This window comes from Bufo bufo, chromosome 5 (genome assembly GCF_905171765.1).
Source record: "Bufo bufo chromosome 5, aBufBuf1.1, whole genome shotgun sequence".
Taxonomy (NCBI): Eukaryota; Metazoa; Chordata; class Amphibia; order Anura; family Bufonidae; genus Bufo; species Bufo bufo.
Genome location: NC_053393.1, coordinates 281,673,374 through 281,693,671, shown reverse-complemented (window position 1 = coordinate 281,693,671; position 20,298 = coordinate 281,673,374). Strand labels below are relative to the sequence as shown.

At 43.3% G+C, this 20,298-nt stretch overlaps 1 protein-coding gene across 2 annotated transcripts in view; it reads right to left on the bottom strand.

Moving 5' to 3' along the window:
• Window positions 1–3,216: 3,216 nt before the first annotated feature.
• The window catches only part of SDHA (succinate dehydrogenase complex flavoprotein subunit A), a 615,692-nt gene continuing 598,610 nt past the window's right edge, over window positions 3,217–20,298 (bottom strand). For both annotated transcript variants that reach the window (XM_040431943.1, XM_040431944.1), the window contains 2 exons: window positions 4,312–4,419; window positions 3,217–3,459 (listed from right to left, as the gene is read on the bottom strand). In XM_040431943.1, coding sequence (XP_040287877.1) covers window positions 3,373–3,459; window positions 4,312–4,419 — 195 coding nt within the window. In that variant the 3' untranslated portion in view covers window positions 3,217–3,372. The remainder of the gene's footprint in view (window positions 3,460–4,311; window positions 4,420–20,298) is intronic.

Below are 20,298 nucleotides of genomic sequence, written 5' to 3'. Positions count from 1 at the left end.
TTATGCAAATGTATGCTTATCTCAAGATATATGCTGTACATGAGTAACACTGGAAATGTATTTTGATGCTGTACATTTGCAAGTGCAAATATATCAAAATAATGATTGTGTAATCATTTATATGACATGCTTTGAAAAATGCTAATAAAATGTTATTTAAAAAAAAAAAAAAAAAAGAAGGCTTCAGGGCGTCCAAGAAAGTTCAGCAAGCGCCAGGATAGTCTCCTAAAGAGGATTCAGCTGCGGGATCGGAGTGCCCCCAGTGCAGAGCTTGCTCAGGAATGACAGCAGGCAGGTGTGAGCGCATCTGCACGCACAGTGAGGCGAAGACTTTTGGAAGATGGCCTGGTGTCAAGAAGGGCAGCAAAGAAGCCACTTCTCTCCAAAAAAACCATCAGGGACAGATTGATCTTCTGCAGAAAGTTTGGTGAATGGACTGCTGAGGACTGGGGCAAAGTCATATTCTCCGATGAAGCCTCTTTCCGATTGTTTGGGGCATCTGGAAAAAAACTTGTCCGGAGAAGAAAAGGTGAGCGCTACCATCAGTCCTGTGTCATGCCAACAGTAAAGCATCCTGAGACCATTCATGTGTGTTGTTGCTTCTCATCCAAGGGAGTGGGCTCACTCACAATTTTGCCCAAAAACACAGCCATAAATAAAGAATGGTACCAAAACACCCTCCAACAGCAACTTCTTCCAACAATCCAACAGTTTGGTGAAGAACAATGCATTTTCCAGCACGATGGAGCACCGTGCCATAAGGCAAAAGTGATAACTAAGTGGCTCGGGGACCAAAACATTGACATTTTGGGTCCATGGCCTGGAAACTCCCCACATCTTAATCCCATTGAGAACTTGTGGTCAATCCTCAAGAGGCGGGTGGACAAACAAAAACCCACTAATTCTGACAAACTCCAAGAAGTGATTATGAAAGAATGGGTTGCTATCAGTCAGGAATTGGCCCAGAAGTTGATTGAGAGCATGCCCAGTCGAATTGCAGAGGTCCTGAAAAAGAAGGGCCAACACTGCAAATACTGACTCTTTGCATAAATGTCATGTAATTGTCGATAAAAGCCTTTGAAACCTATGAAGTGCGTGCAATTATATTTCACTACATCACAGAAACAACTGAAACAAAGATCTAAAAGCAGTTTAGCAGCAAAATTTGTGAAAACTAATATTTGTGTCATTCTCAAAACTTTTGGCCACGACTGTATATCCCGATGTATTAATATGCTCACCCCTCTCGCATATGAGGAATATACTGAGTGGAAGGAGTGCTGCATCCACGGCCTGAAGAGTATAGCAGAGAGAGACCTATGTATTGCATCAAAAACCGCAACTCTCTTTATACCCCTGCTCAAGCCCCTAATGTTCCACAAGATAATTCTCATGTAATTGTTTCCTTGAATCTAGCCATTATCTGAATAATTCGGGCCCCAAAGAACGGGAGGGAGAGAGGAGCACAGAGTGAGAGAGAAGAAAAGAAGAGAGAGAGGGAGAAGAAAAACAAAAAAACAAAAAAAAAACAACCCACACAAATGGCACACCTAACCCCACCTTCCATTCCTTCAGAATGAGCCAAGATAGCATCAGCCCTGGTTCTCTAACATAGCATTTTCCCCCCTCAGCCTGCCCCCAGCCCAAATCCCGCCCAGCTCTTTATCTTTTCTCTAGCCCATTCTCTAACCGCTTCTGCTGTATCAAAAAAAACACGTTTTATTTTCCCATTCAATCCTCAGCTTAGCCGGAAGCATCATAGAGTATTTCACATTATTTAAACGCAGCATTTTTTTCACGTCCGTAAACCGATTCTTTCATTTACCGTTTCCTTTGCATAGTCAGAGAATAACATTACTGCTGTGCCTGAGTATTCTAACCTCCCTCTCTTCCTTGACCTACGTAATATCTCCTCCTTATCCCTAACTGATAATAAGCTAAGGATAATTACTCTCGGTCTAGTGCCTGAGGGAGGTATCTTTACTGACAGTCTAGGTATCGCTTTGCTCCACAAAGTTTTTATAGTCAGAGATATCCTGACCCAATTGTTCCCTCAACCACGTTTGCATAAAGGCGTGGGGGAATTGCCCCTCCGCGCCCTCTGGAATTCCCAGACATCTCAGGTTGACCCTCCTAGACCTATTTTCTAGATGTACTCTTTTTTTTCAATTCCCTGTTTTCTTCCTTTAAACATTCTTTTTCTTTAACCATTACATGTAGTAGGTCTTCCACTTCCGATGTTCTTTTCTCTACCTCTATCAACCTGTCTTTGTATTTTTGCAGATCAACTCTAAGGAGCCTCACCGACTCCCTAATGTTTCCAGTCTGGAGAGAGAGGTCCTGTATCGCCATATTGCATTTTTTTTATTTCTTGAAATATATCCTGCAGGCTAGGAGCCTGCTCCTCTTTTTTACAGGCATTTTCCTCTATCTCCTTTAATTGTTTATGACCTCTCTCCCCAGACTGAAAACCCTCCCCATGCACCGCCAGGCCAGGGTCTACCTCCAAAAAAGATTCACCTTCTTGACCTGGAGTCGCATCCTCTCTTTTCCTTTCTCTGCGACTGATTTGACCACGCATATTGGTCAGGAGCAATTGCTTGGATCTCTCAACTTTTTTTTGCTTTGGGGAAACTGAAGTATTGAGCTCCAGTTGCCCCTTAGCCCTCTTCCCTATTCCGCCATCTTTTCACCCCGTCGCTGTCTGCCCCCTCCCCCTCTACTTCCCCTCTCCCCCAGCAACCAAATTGTACTGTTATAGAGCATTCAGAGGGGAGTATTTAGCACACAGCCCCCAAAAGACAACCAAGCATTAAACATCCATAAGTACATGAGCTTCCAGTTCCATTTCCATGATAACCACTCTCACGTTAATAAGATCTCAGGCAACAGAAAAAAAAATATCAACTCACCTCTCCTGCTCCAGAGAGCCAGTGCTCTTCCTGTCACATGCTCTGATCCGACGCCATACAGCGTGAGGTCAGAGAGCGTGCCAGCATCCTCACGCTGTGTACAAGTCACAGCACAGCGTGTGGAACCTGAAGGAGAACACCAGGAAGTGGAGAGTACAGAGCTCACAAAGGTAGCACTACATTCAAGCGCTCATTAGTATTCACCCCATAAGACGCACTAACAAAATACAGTAGTTTGTTATGGTACAGTGGAAAATTCATAAGAGAAGTAAAACACCCCTTAAAGAATCGTGCAGCAAGGATGTTTGGGAATAAAATGAACTTTAATGGAAAAGGAAGACTATGTATGTTTCAAGTTGACAAAGCAGTGAAATATCATGAATAAGGACTGTATGTCCAGAAAACTATCTTACACAACAAGTGAAAGTTCATCACTACAGAAGAACGAACAAAGTACAACTTAGTACGATCGGATGGCAGGAGGGACTGATGCACAGTCATGTTCATCCAGGGTTGAGTCAATTACAGGTCTGTATTTTAATGTAACCTAGAAGAGAAAAAAAAAGGGGTGGGGAAAACCAGGAGCTCATGAATATGACGACTTTCAGCATGTCCTGGGGTTGATTAGCAGCAATTAAAGAAAGTCACCCAAGGTTTTGCCAAGGGGATAGGTCACTAGTTTATGTTGCTCTTAGTTAGGACACCATGAAAAAGATTCCCTTTAAAAACACTTCCCTCCTGAACCTTATTTAAACCTATCATGCCTTTTCTTCCCCTAAGACTATGCAGAATAAAGATGTTGTGGAGGATGTACAAGAATTGGGTGGTGGGGAATTTGGCAACTCCCCGCCCACTTGGCCAGACCACTTCCTGCTCCTTCTCCTCCCGATCTGGGTTGCTTCACCGCACTCCCTCACTGTAAACATCCAGTTTGACACCGCCACAACCAATCACTTGCCGTGGCGGAGGCAGTATCCCCTTGTGTCATGATGTAATGGGAGCCGGGCAGCGTGGCGGATGTTTACAGCTCAGGACAGCCCAGCATCGCAGGCCTGGAGGAGAAGGAGTTAAGTAATCTTCCCTTTACAGGTCCAGCTAAGTGGGGAGGGGGTTGCCATCCCCAGCATTCTTGCACAACCCCTTTAAGTATATCCTGACATGTTTTATGCTTCAGACTCTCCACCATTCTCCTCCGTCCTTTAACAGAGAGACAGACCATGCCTAGCAACCCTATTTTAAGCACAGGTAAAAGAAGGCAGTACAGGGGACAAAAATGTGGAATTAAGGGGTAATTGAATACACAGTGAAAAGTTGAAATAGGGCCACCAAGGAGATATTAATCACCACAATTCAATTCTCCAAAAAAATAGAAATTTACGACAGTTATACTTTAAATTACCTTGCCCTTCTTAACAACTGAGAGCGTGTGTTTTCTCCAGTGTTCTTCAATAGGCTTCTTCTGCTGTCCTTGCAGTGGCTTGGAGAAATCATACTCATCAACTCTGACCTAAAAATAGAGAATTATTTTATTTTTAGAACAAAACTACTGTCAATCCAATAAAAGATGCTAAACAAGTGTAAATCCCCATTATGAAGCAAACCATACACTTCCATTATTTAAAAGGTATGCCAGTATCACTTTCTGTGGACCCCACAGAAGGGAGCATGGTTTAAAGGTTATTTTAATTTTAACAGGTCTTTATTAAACATTTCATCAAAGAGCTGCTCTAATGGCTTGATCTGTAGCCTTTATCTTTTTCACTCCTGGCAGCTCATAAACAATCATTTATGCAAAATTCTTATTAGTTTAAGCACAATTTATTCATAACCTGTCTGGAAAGTAAAGAAAAGTGTGACAGATCTAGCCATGAGTGCAGTTCTGACAAATTTCAGTGAAAAGCAGAATGAACAGGGTCAGTAAAACGTGAAGGATGCAGAGGACAAATGGAACATTTTAATACAGACCAACTGGAAAAATGTATTGTAGCTCAAAATAAGCCTAATACAATATTTCAAAAATGTCAATAGCTTTTAAAGGAAGTCTGTCACCATGACCATGGATTATTATCTGTCGTACTTTATAAATAGTACTGCAGATAAAAGTCCAAATTTATTTTTTATTATTTTCATACTGTCTCCTGCAGTCAGTCCTGAAATATGCACTGAAATACATACCGTATGGTGGGATTGCTGTGAAAACGCACAGGAGTCCTCTCCATTACTGTATATAAGAATGGCACTGCAGTCTGAGCTGTGTATTTCAGAGCAGTTTGAGCACTGACAGAAAGGGAAATAGTGACCAGTAAATAAAAATGGCAACCAGGACTCTTATATGAATAGTACTGCAGATAATACTCCAAGATCACAAAGACGAATGCCCCTTAAAGTGGCACTGTACTTATAGATTGCAAGCTCTTGTGAACAAGGCCCTCACTTTTCGCTATAATTGTTAACTTGTTTGTTGCTAGAGTGCCTTGAAACAGTATTCATACCCCTTGAACTTTGTCACATTTTTTTCACGTTACTCCAATTTTATTGGCATTTTATGGGATGGACCAACACAAAGTAGCAAGTATGTGGAAAGTGAAAAGAAAATGATACATGGTTTTCAAATATCTGAAAAGTGATGGGTGCATTTGTCTTACTTTGTAAGACCACCATTCGCTGCAATTACAGCTGCAAGTCTTTTGTGATATGTATCTATCAGCTTTGCACATCTAGAGGCTGAAATTGTTTCCCATTCTTCTTTGCAAAATAGTTCAAGTCTTGCAACAGATTCTCAATGGGATTTAGGTCTGGACATTAACTGGGCCATTCTAAAATGAATAAGCTTTCCAACCATTCCATTCTACAGTCGTGGCCAAAAGTTTTGAGAATGACACAAATATTAGTTTTCACAAAGTTTGCTGCTAAACTGCTTTTAGATCTTTGTTTCAGTTGTTTCTGTGATGTAGTGAAATATAATTACACGCACTTCATAGGTTTCAAAGGCTTTTATCGACAATTACATGACATTTATGAAAAGAGTCAGTATTTGCAGTGTTGGCCATTCTTTTTCAGGACCTCTGCAATTTGACTGGGCATGCTCTCAATCAACTTCTGGGCCAATTCCTGACTGATAGCAACCCATTCTTTCATAATCACTTCTTGGAGTTTGTCAGAATTAGTGGGTTTTTGTTTGTTCACCCGCCTCTTGAGGATTGACCACAAGTTCTCAATGGGATTAAGATCTGGGGAGTTTCCAGGCCATGGACCCAAAATGTCAACGTTTTGGTCCCCGAGCCACTTAGTTATCACTTTTGCCTTATGGCACGGTGCTCCATCGTGCTGGAAAATGCATTGTTCTTCACCAAACTGTTGTTGGATTGTTGGAAGAAGTTGCTGTTGGAGGGTGTTTTGGTACCATTCTTTATTTATGGCTGTGTTTTTGGGCAAAATTGTGAGTGAGCCCACTGCCTTGGATGAGAAGCAATAACACACATGAATGGTCTCAGGATGCTTTACTGTTAGCATGACACAGGACTGATGGTAGCGCTCACCTTTTCTTCTCCGGACAAGCCTTTTTCCAGATGCCCCAAACAATCGGAAAGAGGCTTCATCGGAGAATATGACTTTGCCCCAGTCCTCACCAGTCCATTCACCAAACTTTCTGCAGAAGATCAATCTGTCCCTGATGTTTTTTTTTGGAGAGAAGTGGCTTCTTTGCTGCCCTTCTTGACACCAGGCCATCTTCCAAAAGTCTTCGCCTCACTGTGCGTGCAGATGCGCTCACACCTGCCTGCTGCCATTCCTGAGCAAGCTCTGCACTGGTGGCACTCCGATCCCGCAGCTGAATCCTCTTTAGGAGACGATCCTGGCGCTTGCTGGACTTTCTTGGACGCCCTGAAGCCTTCTGAACAAGAATTGAACCTCTTTCCTTGAAGTTATTGATGATCCTATAAATTGTTGATTGAGGTGCAATCTTAGTAGCCACAATATCCTTGCCTGTGAAGTCATTTTTATGCAACGCAATGATGGCTGCACGTGTTTCTTTGCAGGTCACCATGGTTAACAATGGAAGAACAATGATTTCAAGCATCACCCTCCTTTTAACATGTCAAGTCTGCCTTTTTAACCCAATCAGCCTGACATAATGATCTCCAGCCTTGTGCTCGTCAACATTCTCACCTGAGTTAACAAGACGATTACTTAAATGATCTCAGCAGGTCCTTTAATGACCGCAATGAAATGCAGTGGAAAGTTTTTTTGGGATTAAGTTAATTTTCATGGCAAAGAAGGACTATGCAATTCATCTGATCACTCTTCATTACATTCTGGAGTATATGCAAATTGCTATTATAAAAACTTAAGCAGCAACTTTTCCAATATTTATATAATTCTCAAAACTTCTGGCCACGACTGTAGCTCTGGCTTTATGTTTAGGGTCGTTGTACTGCTGGAAGGTGAACCTCCACCCCAGTCTCAAGTCTTCTGCAGCCTCTAATAGGTTTTCCTCCAGGATAGCCCTGTATTTAGCGCCTTCCATCTTCCCATCAACTCTGACCAACTTCTCTGTCCATGCTGAAGAAAGGCATTCCCACAGCATTATACTGCCTTTCACGGTGGGGATGGTGTGTTCAGGTTGATGTGCAGTATTAGTTTTCCGCCACATATAGCGCTTTGCACTCAGGCCAAAAAGTTAAACTTTGGTCCCATCTGACCAGAGCACCTTCTTCCATGTTTGCCGTGTCCCTTACATGGTTTTTGGAAATCTGGGACTTCTTATGGTTTGCTTCTAAAATGGCTTTCTTCTTGCCACTTCCATAAAGGCCAGATTTGAGGAGTACATATAATAGTTGTCCTGTAGACAGATTCTCTCACCTGAACTGTGGATCTGTGCAGCTCCTCCAGAGTGACCATGGGCCCCTTGGCTGCTCCACCTGGACAGCCTGGGTTGTCAGTTTAGGTGGATGGCCATGTCTTGGTAGGTTTGCAGTCATGCCATACTCCTTCCATTTTCGGATGATGGATTGAAGAGTGCTCCGTGAGAAGTTTAGAGCTTGGGATATATATTTTTTATACCCTAACCCTGCTTTACACTTCTCCACAATGCTATCCCTGACCTGTCTGGTGTGTTCCTAGTATGTGAAGTACATGTGTGGAGTATTGTAGACCAGGCATTGCCCCTGTGGGTTTCTGGGAAAGATATTCAAATTCCAGCAGATATAAGAACTGCTAATTTTAATATACCAAGAGGAACACTGCCCTAGTACCCCAAACTAAGGCTTCTCAGGCAGCCCACAAAGTTTCTTTGCTCAGCTCTGTTAAAGGGTAGTTACACAGAAAGAGCTGGATTCCTGGTGTGAGACTGTTTTCCTTTCCTTTTGAAAAGAAGACTAGCTTGCACAAAGGTTGTCATGATACCAAAATTTTGATTCAATTTCGATACCATAAAAAAGTATTGTGATACTCGATACCACACGAAAGAAAAATAAAACACTAAAAAAAATGGTGAATCGTGTCCCCCCCACCCCACCCCACTGTTATGACATTCACCAAATAGGATATATTTTTTAATATTTTAATAGTCCGGGCTTTTTCGGATGTGGCGATACCTAATATGTCTATTTTTTTTTATTGTTTATATATTTTATATGGAAAATTGGGAAAGGGGGCAATTTAAACTTTTAAAATTTTGGTGTTTTTTTTTTACTTTTTACTTTTTATTTAATAACTATTAGACTTTGTAGGGGGCTGACACCCTTGTCCTAGTTACCCTAATAGATATATATTAGGGTGAATAGGAACTTACACGGTCTCTGCTGCCCAGTGCTTTGTGCATCCTGGCTGCCATGGTAACCGATCAGAGCCCGGGCTCCGATTGGAAGCTGCCACTGCCACCAATGAAAATACTGAGGAGTAGGGGGACCCTTTGCCCACTGAGCCACCAATAAAGATAATACTGGGGGGGAAGGGGGCAGGCCACTGTGCCACAAATGAATATCATTAACCACTTAATACAAATGTAGCCAGCGTCTCTTCGGCTGAACTACCGCCAGCTTAGGGCTTTATTAAGACTGGCGTCTAAAACGCTGGTCTTAATCAATGTTCCCCATAGTCTTGCCACTTTACAAATCACAGGTCATACATGAAGTATTGTGTACAATTCTTGGGGTCCTGTGAACGATACAGACATAGCAGAACTGGAGAGGGTTCAGAGAAGGGCAACAGTAATAACTGGAATGGATGGACTACAGTACCCAGAAAAAATATCAAAACTAGGGTTACTTTACTTTAGAAAAAAGACGACTGAGGGGAGATCTAATAACTATATATAAATATATCAAGGGTAAGTACAGAGATCTCTCCCATCATCTATTTACCCCCAGGACTATGACTGCATCTAGAGGAAAGTTGGTTTCTACACACAGAAGAGGATTCTTTATGGTAACAGCAGTGAGACTATGGAACTCCCTGCCTTAGGAGGTGGTGATGGTGAATTCACTAAAAGAGTTAAAGAGGGGCCTGGCTGTATTTCTAGAGTGGAATATTACAGGTTATAGTTACTAGAGAATCTAATTGATCAAATGAGTTATTCTGACTGCCTGATTGGAGTCGGGAAGGAATTTATTTCCCCTAAAGTGAGGAAAATTGGCTTCTACCTCAGTTTTTTTTGGCCTTCCTCTGGATCAACTGGCAGAATAACAGGCTGAACTGGATGGACAGATGTCTTTTTGCAGCCTTATAAACTATGGGGCACATTTATCAAGATCGACGTTTTAGATGCCGGTCTTACTAAGGCCCTGCACTGGCGGTGGATCTGCTGCTGTTATGTAGAGGCCTCTACATTACTTCTAAATGTAAGCCATCCTCACATGTGCAAATAGCTCTTTCAGGAAAATAGCACTTTATTAGAGAAAAGAAGACAATCCGCTTTTCTAGTTGAGGCCTCTGGCTGGGTACCGTTTCTACAATGGAGCATCCCATGCAGATATAAAAACACCCTTATGCTATAGAGTTTTGCCACAGACTTCACCCTTTGCCATGCAAAACCTGCATGGAACTGCATTGCAAAATTCAGCTTGGCTTTTCTGAAGGCATATACAGTCGTGGCCAAAAGTTTTGAGAATTACATAAATATTGGAAATTGGAAAAGTTGCTGCTTAAGGTTTTATAATAGCAATTTGCATAGACTCCAGAATGTTATGAAGAGTGATCAGATGAATTGCATAGTCCTTCTTTGCCATGAAAATTAACTTAATCCCAAAAAAAACTTTCCACTGCATTTCATTGCTGTCATTAAAGGACCTGCTGAGATCATTTCAGTAATCGTCTTGTTAACTCAGGTGAGAATGTTGACGAGCATAAGGCTGGAGATCATTATGTCAGGCTGATTGGGTTAAAATTAGGGATCGACCGATTATCGGTTTTACCGATATTATCGGCCGATATTCAGTATTTTGAACGTTATCGGCATCTATTTTGCCGATATTCCGATAACTTATTGGGAACACAGATCGCGCTGCTCTCAGTGCTCTCCGTGTTCCCTCAGCAGCACAGGGGAGAAGGAAGCAGTGTCTCCCTCCCCCTGTGCTGCCGCCAATGAGAGGAAGGAGGACAAGAGAAGAGGAGGGGTTATGGCCACTGTGCCACCAATGAAGAGAAATCTCTCATTCATTCATATACAGGAGGCGGGAGCTGGCTGCAGAATCACATAGCCGGCTCCCGACCTCTATGAGCGGTAGCTGCGATCCGCGGTAGTTAACCCCTCAGGTGCCGCGGATCGCAGCTACCACTCATAGTGGTCGGGAGCCGGCTATGTGATTCTGCAGCCAGCTCCCGCCTCCTGTATATGAATGAATGAGAGATTTCTCTTCATTGGTGGCGCAGAGCCCCCCCACCCAAGCCCCCCCCAGTTTTACTCATTGGTGGCAGTGGCCACAGGATCCCCTCTCCCCTGCTCCTCCGATCGGAGCCCCAGCAGTGTAATCCTGGGGCTCCGATCGGTTACCATGGCAGCCAGGACGCTATTGAAGCTCTGGCTGCCATGATAAGCTCCATGCTGCTGTGTGCACAAAGCACAGAGCAGCAGGGACAGTGTGAGATCCTATTCACCCTGATAGAGATCTATCAGGGTGAATAGCACAAGGGTTCTAGTCCCTAAGGGGGCTAGAAGTTATAAAAAAAAATAATGATATTAATAATTAAGTATAAATGAAAAATAAAGATTTACAAAAAAAAACCTACACGTTAACAATAAACATACATTTTCAGCAGATTTGTGTAGGAATATATATATATATTTTTTTATGAAAATTCCCAGAATATCGGTATAAATTATCGGCTATTGGCCTGAAAATTCACAAATTATCGGTATTGGCCCTAAAAAATCAATATCGGTCGATCCCTAGTTAAAATGGCAGACTTGACATGTTAAAAGGAGTGTGATGCTTGAAATCATTGTTTTTCCATTGTTAACCATGGTGACCTGCAAAGAAAAGCGTGCAGCCATCATTGCGTTGCATAAAATGGCTTCACAGGCAAGGTTATTGTGGCTACTAAGATTGCACCTCAATCAACAATTTATAGGATCATCAAGAACTTCAAGGAAAGAGGTTCAATTCTTGTTCAGAAGGCTTCAGGGCGTCCAAGAAAGTCCAGCAAGCGCCAGGATCGTCTCCTAAAGAGGATTCAGCTGCGGGATCGGAGTGCCACCAGTGCAGAGCTTGCTCAGGAATGGCAGCAGGCAGGTGTGAGCGCATCTGCACGCACAGTGAGGCGAAGACTTTTGGAAAATGGCCTGGTGTCAAGAAGGGCAGCAAAGAAGCCACTTCTCTCCAAAAAAAAACATCAGGGACAGATTGATCTTCTGCAGAAAATATGGTGAATGGACTGCTGAGGACTGGGGCAAAGTCATATTCTCCGATGAAGCCTCTTTCCGATTGTTTGCGGCATCAGAAAAAAGGCTTGTCCGGAGAAGAAAAGGTGAGCGCTACCATCAGTCCTGTGTCATGCCAACAGTAAAGCATCCTGAGACCATTCATGTGTGGGGTTGCTTCTCATCCAAGGGAGTGGGCTCACTCACAATTTTGCCCAAAAACACAGCCATGAATAAAGAATGGTACCAAAACACCCTCCAACAGCAACTTCTTCCAACAATCCAACAACAGTTTGGAGAAAAACAATGCATTTTCCAGCACGATGGAGCACCGTGCCATAAGGCAAAAGTGATAACTAAGTGGCTCAGGGACCAAAACGTTGACATTTTGGGTCCATGGCCTGGAAACTCCCCACATCTTAATCCCATTGAGAACTTGTGGTTAATCCTCAAGAGGCGGGTGGACAAACAAAAACCCACTAATTCTGACAAACTCCAAGAAGTGATTATGAAAGAATGGGTTGCTATCAGTCAGGAATTGGCCCAGAAGTTGATTGAGAGCATGCCCAGTCGAATTGCAGAGGTCCTGAAAAAGAAGGGCCAACACTGCAAATACTGACTCTTTGCATAAATGTCATGCAATTGTCGATAAAAGCCTTTGAAACGTATGAAGTGCGTAATATTTCACTACATCACAGAAACAAGTATTAAGCAAATATATTGCTGCATTTGTGGGAGGGGAGGCTGATTACAAGGCTAATTACACGCACCTGTGGGCCCAGGCTGGCTGATTACTAAGCTGATTATACGCACCTGTGGGCCCAGGCTGGCTGATTACTAAGCTGATTATACGCACCTGTGGGCCCAGGCTGGCTGATTACTAGGCTATTTATAGGCACCTGTGGGCCCAGGCTGACGATGATTCAGCTGATTTCACTACCTCCGAGTCAGCTCTAGGATACAGCAGCATGGTGTGGAGGCTCCTTACGGCTTGGCGACGGCAGAATGTCTCAAGAGGGCGCTGGTATTCATGGTAGGATCGGAGTTGTTTGTACGGGACCCACGCTGCGGTCCACGACATGTAGCGCTCTGGGATGAAGCAGAGTTTGGGCACTAATGGTCGAACCATGGTTGTTTGTATTGTTTGTCTGGCTATTCAGAGGCCTGGTGGGGCCATTGCATACAGTTATTGGGGTAGCATGTGCTTAGAGTGGGCATGGTTGTATGTTTTCTGATACCTGGTTTACATGCGGGGCGCTTGTCTGCAGTTGGCTCAAGCTACGCGTGCTGGGTTTAAGTGATGGTTAATGTGGATCAATGGGAGATTAAAAGAAAAAAAAAAAAAAAAAAAACTCCTGCAGCATCATGTGGAGGTTCGGTTGCGCCTGCGCAATGGCAGAAGGTGCCAGGCGAGTGCTTGCATTCACGGTAGGATCGGACTTGGTTACACGGTCCGTGACTTGTAGCGCTCTGGGGCGAAGGGGGTTGGGCTCCAATGGTCAAATGATCGTGGTTAGGATTGTTACCTTCAACGCTACGTCCGTGTGTCTGCATTAAAATTTTGTCCTATACGCCATTCACTACTAGAGCAGCGTTCGCTGTTGCATTACATTAATACTCTGCTCACTTTCAGATTGCATTCATACGGCTGCTTTATACCATGCTCCTCATACTCAGAGCTGTGCCCATACCATGTTTTTAGGCACCACTCGCATCCAGAGCTGCATTCACCCACTTGTTCTTACATCATGTGTTATACTCTGCTTCCACTTAAAACTTTTTTTTTTTTTTTCATTGCTACATAATGGTTACTCAGTATTCTTACTAGGGCTATCAGCACACCGCTCTGATACTGCTCTTCCGATAAACATACCTGCTTTCTTTTCAGGCTTACGTTTCTTTCCTCGGTGGTTTGTTACATTCCTTAGGCCTACCTTTTTCTGTTTACTTGGGGGGAAGAGAGAGGGGGGAAAAAGAAAATGGGTGGTGTTCTTTAATCATGGTTTGCATTCACTCAGATTGATCTCTCGCCCCAGTTAACCAAATAGCTCCCTAGCGGACAGTGGGCCAATAGGAGTAAGTTCCTACTATGTTTTCACAGTTGTTAATTTGTTTGTCACGACAAGGGTCTTTTCTTAGCGAACTGCAATGCCTTTGGCTCTTGTTTTTCTCCCATCTGTTTCAATTTCGCGGTTGGTTAATGTTTCATTCATGCAAGTGGTTCGGATCACTAATGTCTATGCATTTTCCATTAGGTCTGGCTCACGTTTTAATTACTTATCGTCACTGTAAGGTCATCCAGGTCAGTCTCTTGGCTTCAGGGGGCCTCATGGCTTCGGGGGCCCGATGACCGTTCTTCATGTTGTTCGTTAGGGGTACAATATGGTTGTAGGCTGGTTAGCTTCCTAGGTTTATTGTCGGAGAGGGTCATGGTTATGCGAGTCCTCAAGTCATACTGGTGCTGCATAAGTGGTTTATAAATAAATAAAAAAAAATATATATATAAATCCGCCATTAGAGTCTCTCACGCATGGCTCCGCCATTAGAGTCTCACGCATGGCTTCTCCGTTTTTAGTTTTACACACATGACTCCGCCATTAGAGTCTCTCACGCATGGCTTCTCCGTTTTTAGTTTCACACACATGACTCCGGCATTAGAGCCTCTCACGCATGGCTTCTCCGTTTTTAGGTTTACACATATTACTCCGCCATTAGTCTCTCACGCATGGCTTCTCCGTTTTAGTGTCACACATATGACTCCGCCATTAGAATCTCTCACGCATGGCTCCGCCATTAGAGTCTCATACGTATGGCTTCCCCCTTTTAGTGCTACATATGACTCCGCCATTAGAGTCTCTCACGCATGGCTTCTCCCTTTTAGTGTCACATATGACTCCGCCATTAGAGTCTCTCACGCATGGCTTAGCCATTAGAGTCTCTCACGCATGGCTTCTCCCTTTTAGTGTTACATATAACTCCGCCATTAGAGTCTCTCACGCATGGCTTCTCCATTTTAGTGTTACATATGACTCCGCCATTAGAGTCTCTCACGCATGGCTTCTCCGTTTTAGTCTTACACGTATGACTCCGCCATTAGAGTCTCTCACGCACGGCTTCTCCCCTTTTAGTGTTACACATATGAATCCGCCATTAGAGTCTCTCACGCATGGCTCCGCCATTAGAGACTCTCACGTATGGCTTCTCCCTTTTAGTGTTACACATGTCTCTGCCATTAGAGTCTCTCACGTATGGCTTCTCACTTTTAGTGTCACATATGACTCCGCTATTAGAGTCTCTCACGCATGGCTTCTCCGTTTTAGTGTTACACATATGTCTCCGCCATTAGTCTCTCTCGCATGGCTTTTCCGTTTTAGTTTTACACATATGGCTCCGCCATTAGTCTCTCACGCATGGCTTCTCCCTTTTAGCGTTACACATGTCTCTGCCATTAGAGTCTCTTACGTATGGCTTCTCCGTTTAAATTTTACACACAACAACGCCAGTCGAGGCCGGCTGCGTGGTCCCACAACAAGTAAGTTCCATGTCTTTTTCTGCCTTCAGACCCGCTCGCATGGCTCGGTCATCTGTGGCTCGCAATACAATTTTCTTGTGGTGGCTCGCACGTGTGACTTGTGCCATTAGAGCCTCACTCACGTTATTGTTTTCCCTAACTTTAATTTTCTAGGTTGTTGGGTTTTCATTGTTTTCTTTATAAGCAGTCATCCCAAGCCTGCCTTTGCGGACATCATCTTCTCCCAGGCATGCTTACTTTCATCTACAAACTCGGGCTGAGGGTGTTGGTGTCCGGCCTAAGTCCTGGGTATCGGTCCATCTACCAGTAATAAGGCGCAGTTTACGAAGTCTGTCATGTCTTCTGACACGACAAGTCCTATCACGACTACAGGCGCAGCATACATAGTTTATCACGATCTTAAGCATTTTCTGTCACAACTGCAGGTATTGTGTACGTTCGGTCCTTATTACAGGCAACATTAGCTTGTTAATCGAAATAGCCATGTATTCCTGTGGATGGTTCCCCAGGCCTGGTGGGTTTACACATTTCACTTAATTTACTACTACAGTAAGACGGCAGACTTTTGGGCCCTTAATAGGAAGTGTGGCCTGGGGAATAAGTAGAGGTAAAGTATTTTGCCACCAGGAACAGTTGGTGCCCGATCAGGGCCCTTGGCGGATGGTTTGAGTTCATCTAGGCCCTTCCGACAGATTCACCATTGTTTGTTTCAGTCTGCAGCTCTCAGGCTTCAGACCTTCTTGTAATATGGTCATATGTTAGTCAACATAGGAGTAAATAGTTTCTGGTTACCGGCGACTCTTTTTAATTGCATCAGCATTAACCATCTCCAAGAACGATGTGGCGGTACACATGACAAAGAGGTAAGGTAGATGGAAGTCACTGCGATATATACGGTATATTCCGCACCTCCATCGCGAAAGGTCTTTTCCGTTCAAAATCGGGTGTCGTAACGGTATGTATATATTTACTCTAAACAAGGTATGCTCTTTTTGGCCCCTTTAGGCTGCCCTACCACGGCAGTAATGGCATAACTCCACTGCTTGTTGTAGATAGGGGTTAGATAGGTTAGGTTCACCTTTCTGATAGCCTATCCGACCACAAGTATTAAGCAAATATATTGCTGCATTTGTGGGAGGGGAAGCTGATTACAAGGCTAATTACACGCACCTGTGGGCCCAGGCTGGCTGATTACTAAGCTGATTATATGCACCTGTGGGCCCAGGCTGGCTGATTACTAGGCTATTTATAGGCACCTGTGGGCCCAGGCTGACGATGATTCAGCTGATTTCACCCACCCACCCACACCTTCTTACAGTCACTTCAGATCAGGGTGGCCCCCTTTAGGCTGTCCTACCACGGCAGTAATGGCATAACTCCACTGCTTGTTGTAGATAGGGGTTAGATAGGTTAGGTTCACCTTTCTGATAGCCTATCCGACCACAACTGAAACAAAGATCTAAAAGCAGTTTAGCAGCAAACTTTGTGAAAACTAATATTTGTGTCATTCTCAAAACTTTTGACCACGACTGTACATCTTGTTTGACCTTACCCTTAAACTGTGTAGTGTAAGTGTACATAAAATCTCATATCACAATCAAAATCACATATCAAAATCTCATATCACAGACACTGGCCAGTCAGTTGCCAGATTGCTCAGTCTCCAGGTGGAAACAGTACAGCATATGACAAATTACAGAAAAGAGCCTCCCATTAAACTTAATCATTAATATAAGCAAAACAAAGTTACCAAATGGTCAGATACCATACAGAGGTGCTTCCATGCACTCATAAGAATACACTACATGAGTGTAGACATTATATTTTCCTGCTTACAGCAGGCCACTGTAACAGGTTAAGGGGAAGGGAAAACACCAAATACACACCACAACGAACAGACAACAAACCAGGGTGGATAAAAATCAATGATTTAAAAAACAAACAAAAAAAAACATTTTTTTTTAATTTAAATCAGATTTTTTTTTTTATATAAAATGCTTTTTGAGGAAAATATATTACCATCCAAAGGTTATTACATCATAAAATAAAGATTAGTTTTTTTAATTATGTAGAATAAGGCTGTATATGTTAAATTTTTTTGGTAAATAAAATCCATTAATCCATTCACAATGGGAGGGAAGAAATGCAAATGAGCTCTTAACAAGCTTTGCCTCTAATGCCACCAGATGTAAGGCAGCTATCCTATAAGTCAATATTCAGCTCTTAAAATAAGCCTTGAGAAATGACTTGGATATTAAATAAGCCAGCACTTCATCTGCAGACAGCTATTTCGAGGTGATTGCCCTTCATCAGTGCAGAGCAGAGAGTACTGGCTTAACTGGGTAGGAGGCCTGTGTCCGAAACAGCTGTCTGCAGATGAGGTGCTGGCTTATTTAATATCCAAGTCATGTCTCAAGGCTTATTTTAGGAGCTGAATATTGACTTATAGGATAGCTGCCTTACATCTGGTGGCATTAGAGGCAAAGCTTGTTTAGAGCTCATTTGCATTTCTTCCCTCTCAGAATTCCAGAGCAGCATGTATGGCCTAAAAGTCTCCTCACACTGATTAAGGTGCTCTCTCCCTAAGGAGAGGTAGTTTCCCCCTTCGTCACAATGTCACACTCTTCCAGAGGTTTTTGTAAGATTATTGGGCAGTTTCTCTGCCTACAAGATATTATCACAGATGCTTGGTTTACTTTTGCAGTTCTCAAAACTGAATTTGACTCAGCAGAGATCACATGCCTCTTCTTCACAGCAAAAATGTTATAACATGAACAGAGTTGAGAAAAAGACCTTAATCCTAACTTCTACAAACCTATGAATACAGAATCAACCTAAACAAACTAATATGAAAAGTTGTTATTCTAAAAATATTCATCTACTTGCATATTATAAGTTATATCAGCAAGAATTAGTCTTTATGTAGAAAACTATGATTTAAATCAAGCCTTACTGACTAGTGATTTAAATTGTGATTTAAATCAGTTTGATTTAAATCAAATCCACCCTGCAACAAACTAGGCCTCAAAAGCTAAGGAAGAGGGATGGTGACCTACCAGTAATCCCTAGGCTTTTCCCTAACTCCTGCCAGCATGAGCAGATCCTGATGATGGAAATACTCATACACCAGATACTTAAAGCCCTGCAAAAACTGACAAGCCCTAGGATAGGTAGCAGGGGATGAGACAGCTGGTTCCTACGTCTCCCCGAGGCCTAGAAACAACACACACCAGATAATTAGAAACAGCGAAGGCAACAAGTACCGTATTTTTCGCTTTATAAGACACACTTTTTTCCCCGCAAAAGTGGGGGGAAAATGTCAGTGCGTCTTATAAAACGAATACTAGTGAGCGCTTCCATTATGGAAGCGCTCACTAGTATGTATTAGGAGTGGGGAGCAAAGCGCCGTAAGCGCAGGCAATATTTACCCTCCCTGGTCTGCCCTCACGGCTCCTCTTCAGCTGTCGCACTCATCTTTCTGGCCTGCGCTGCCTGTCCTGACCCCTTACAACATCAGAACGTAGCGCGCAGGCCGGGAAGATGGGAGCGCGACAGGTGAAGAGGAGCCGCGGAGCAGGACAGGTAAGATTATTTTTTATTTTAGTCTGATCTGAGGTCTGATGGGCTATTCTGAGGTCTGGGGCTACTGATGGGCTATTCTGAGGTCTGGGAGTACTAATGGGCTATTCTGAGGTCTGGGGGTACTGATGGGCTATTCTGAGGTCTGGGGGTAATGATTGGCTAATTTGAGGTTTGGGGGTACTGATGGGCTAATCTGAGGTCAGGGGGGTACCGATTGGCTAATCTGAGGTCTGGGGGGTACTGATGGGCTAATCTCAGGTCTGGGGGTACTGATGGGCTAATCTCAGTTCTGGGGGTACTGATGGGCTATTCTGAGGTCTGGGGCTACTGATGGGCTATTCTGAGGTCTGGGAGTACTAATGGGCTATTCTGAGGTCTGGGGGTAATGATGGGCTATTCTGAGGTTTGGGGGTACTGATGGGCTAATTTGAGGTTTGGGGGTACTGATGGGCTAATCTGAGGTTTGGGGGTACTGATGGGCTAATCTCCGGTCTGGGGGTACTGATGGGCTAATCTCAGGTCTGGGGGTACTGATGAGCTAATCTCAGGTCTGATTGGGGGTACTGATGGGCTAATCTCAGGTCTTATAAGGCCCTGAGTGAGCTGATATGAGGTCTGATGAAAAAAAAAAATTCTTATTTTTCTACTCTAAAATCTGGAGTGCGTCTTATAAAGCGAAAAATACGGTACTTAGCTAGGATGTATGAAGAAGCAGGAGATACAAGACACACCAGCACTAGCAACTCCAAGCAGAAACTATCAACCGCATGGTCAGCAGTGTGAGGCGGATCTAAATAGAGCCTCTTGACTGATAACAAGCGGCACCTGAGGAGAGGTGAGATCCTGCCAAACATACATAGAGGAAAAAAGAGAGACCTGTCAGATAGCCTCACGTGCAGCAAGTCTATCCGATCTTCTCACCTCTCTCACAGGAGGGACCGTGACAGCCACCCATCCTGATAAAGGCAATCTCTTTACTCAAAACCTTTATTATGCCCTACAATTTTCCCTGCCTAGGATGATGGTAAAAGAAAAGTATAAGATAGTAGCATACAATATGCTATATGATAAATTGGACTCAACACAGAAAAATGCTTGATGCGCAATTACATAGTCAATAGTTATTACCACATACAAATGTGGTGCTGACAAATACAAATAAAGAGAAAAGCAAAAAGGGCTTCCCTCCATTCCAAAGGAAGCCTAGCACAAACATGCCCAACTAGCTTAGCCAGGGCTACACTTCAAAAGATAAATGTACATATAAAAGTACATATTAGCCACTCAATGAGAAAAAAACTGTGGGCCAGATGCTTATACTTACAAACATAAATGAAACATTAATACAGATCTTAGATGCAAAACCAGTTTCATAATACAGATACACTGTATACCACAGAGATCGAACCACAGCA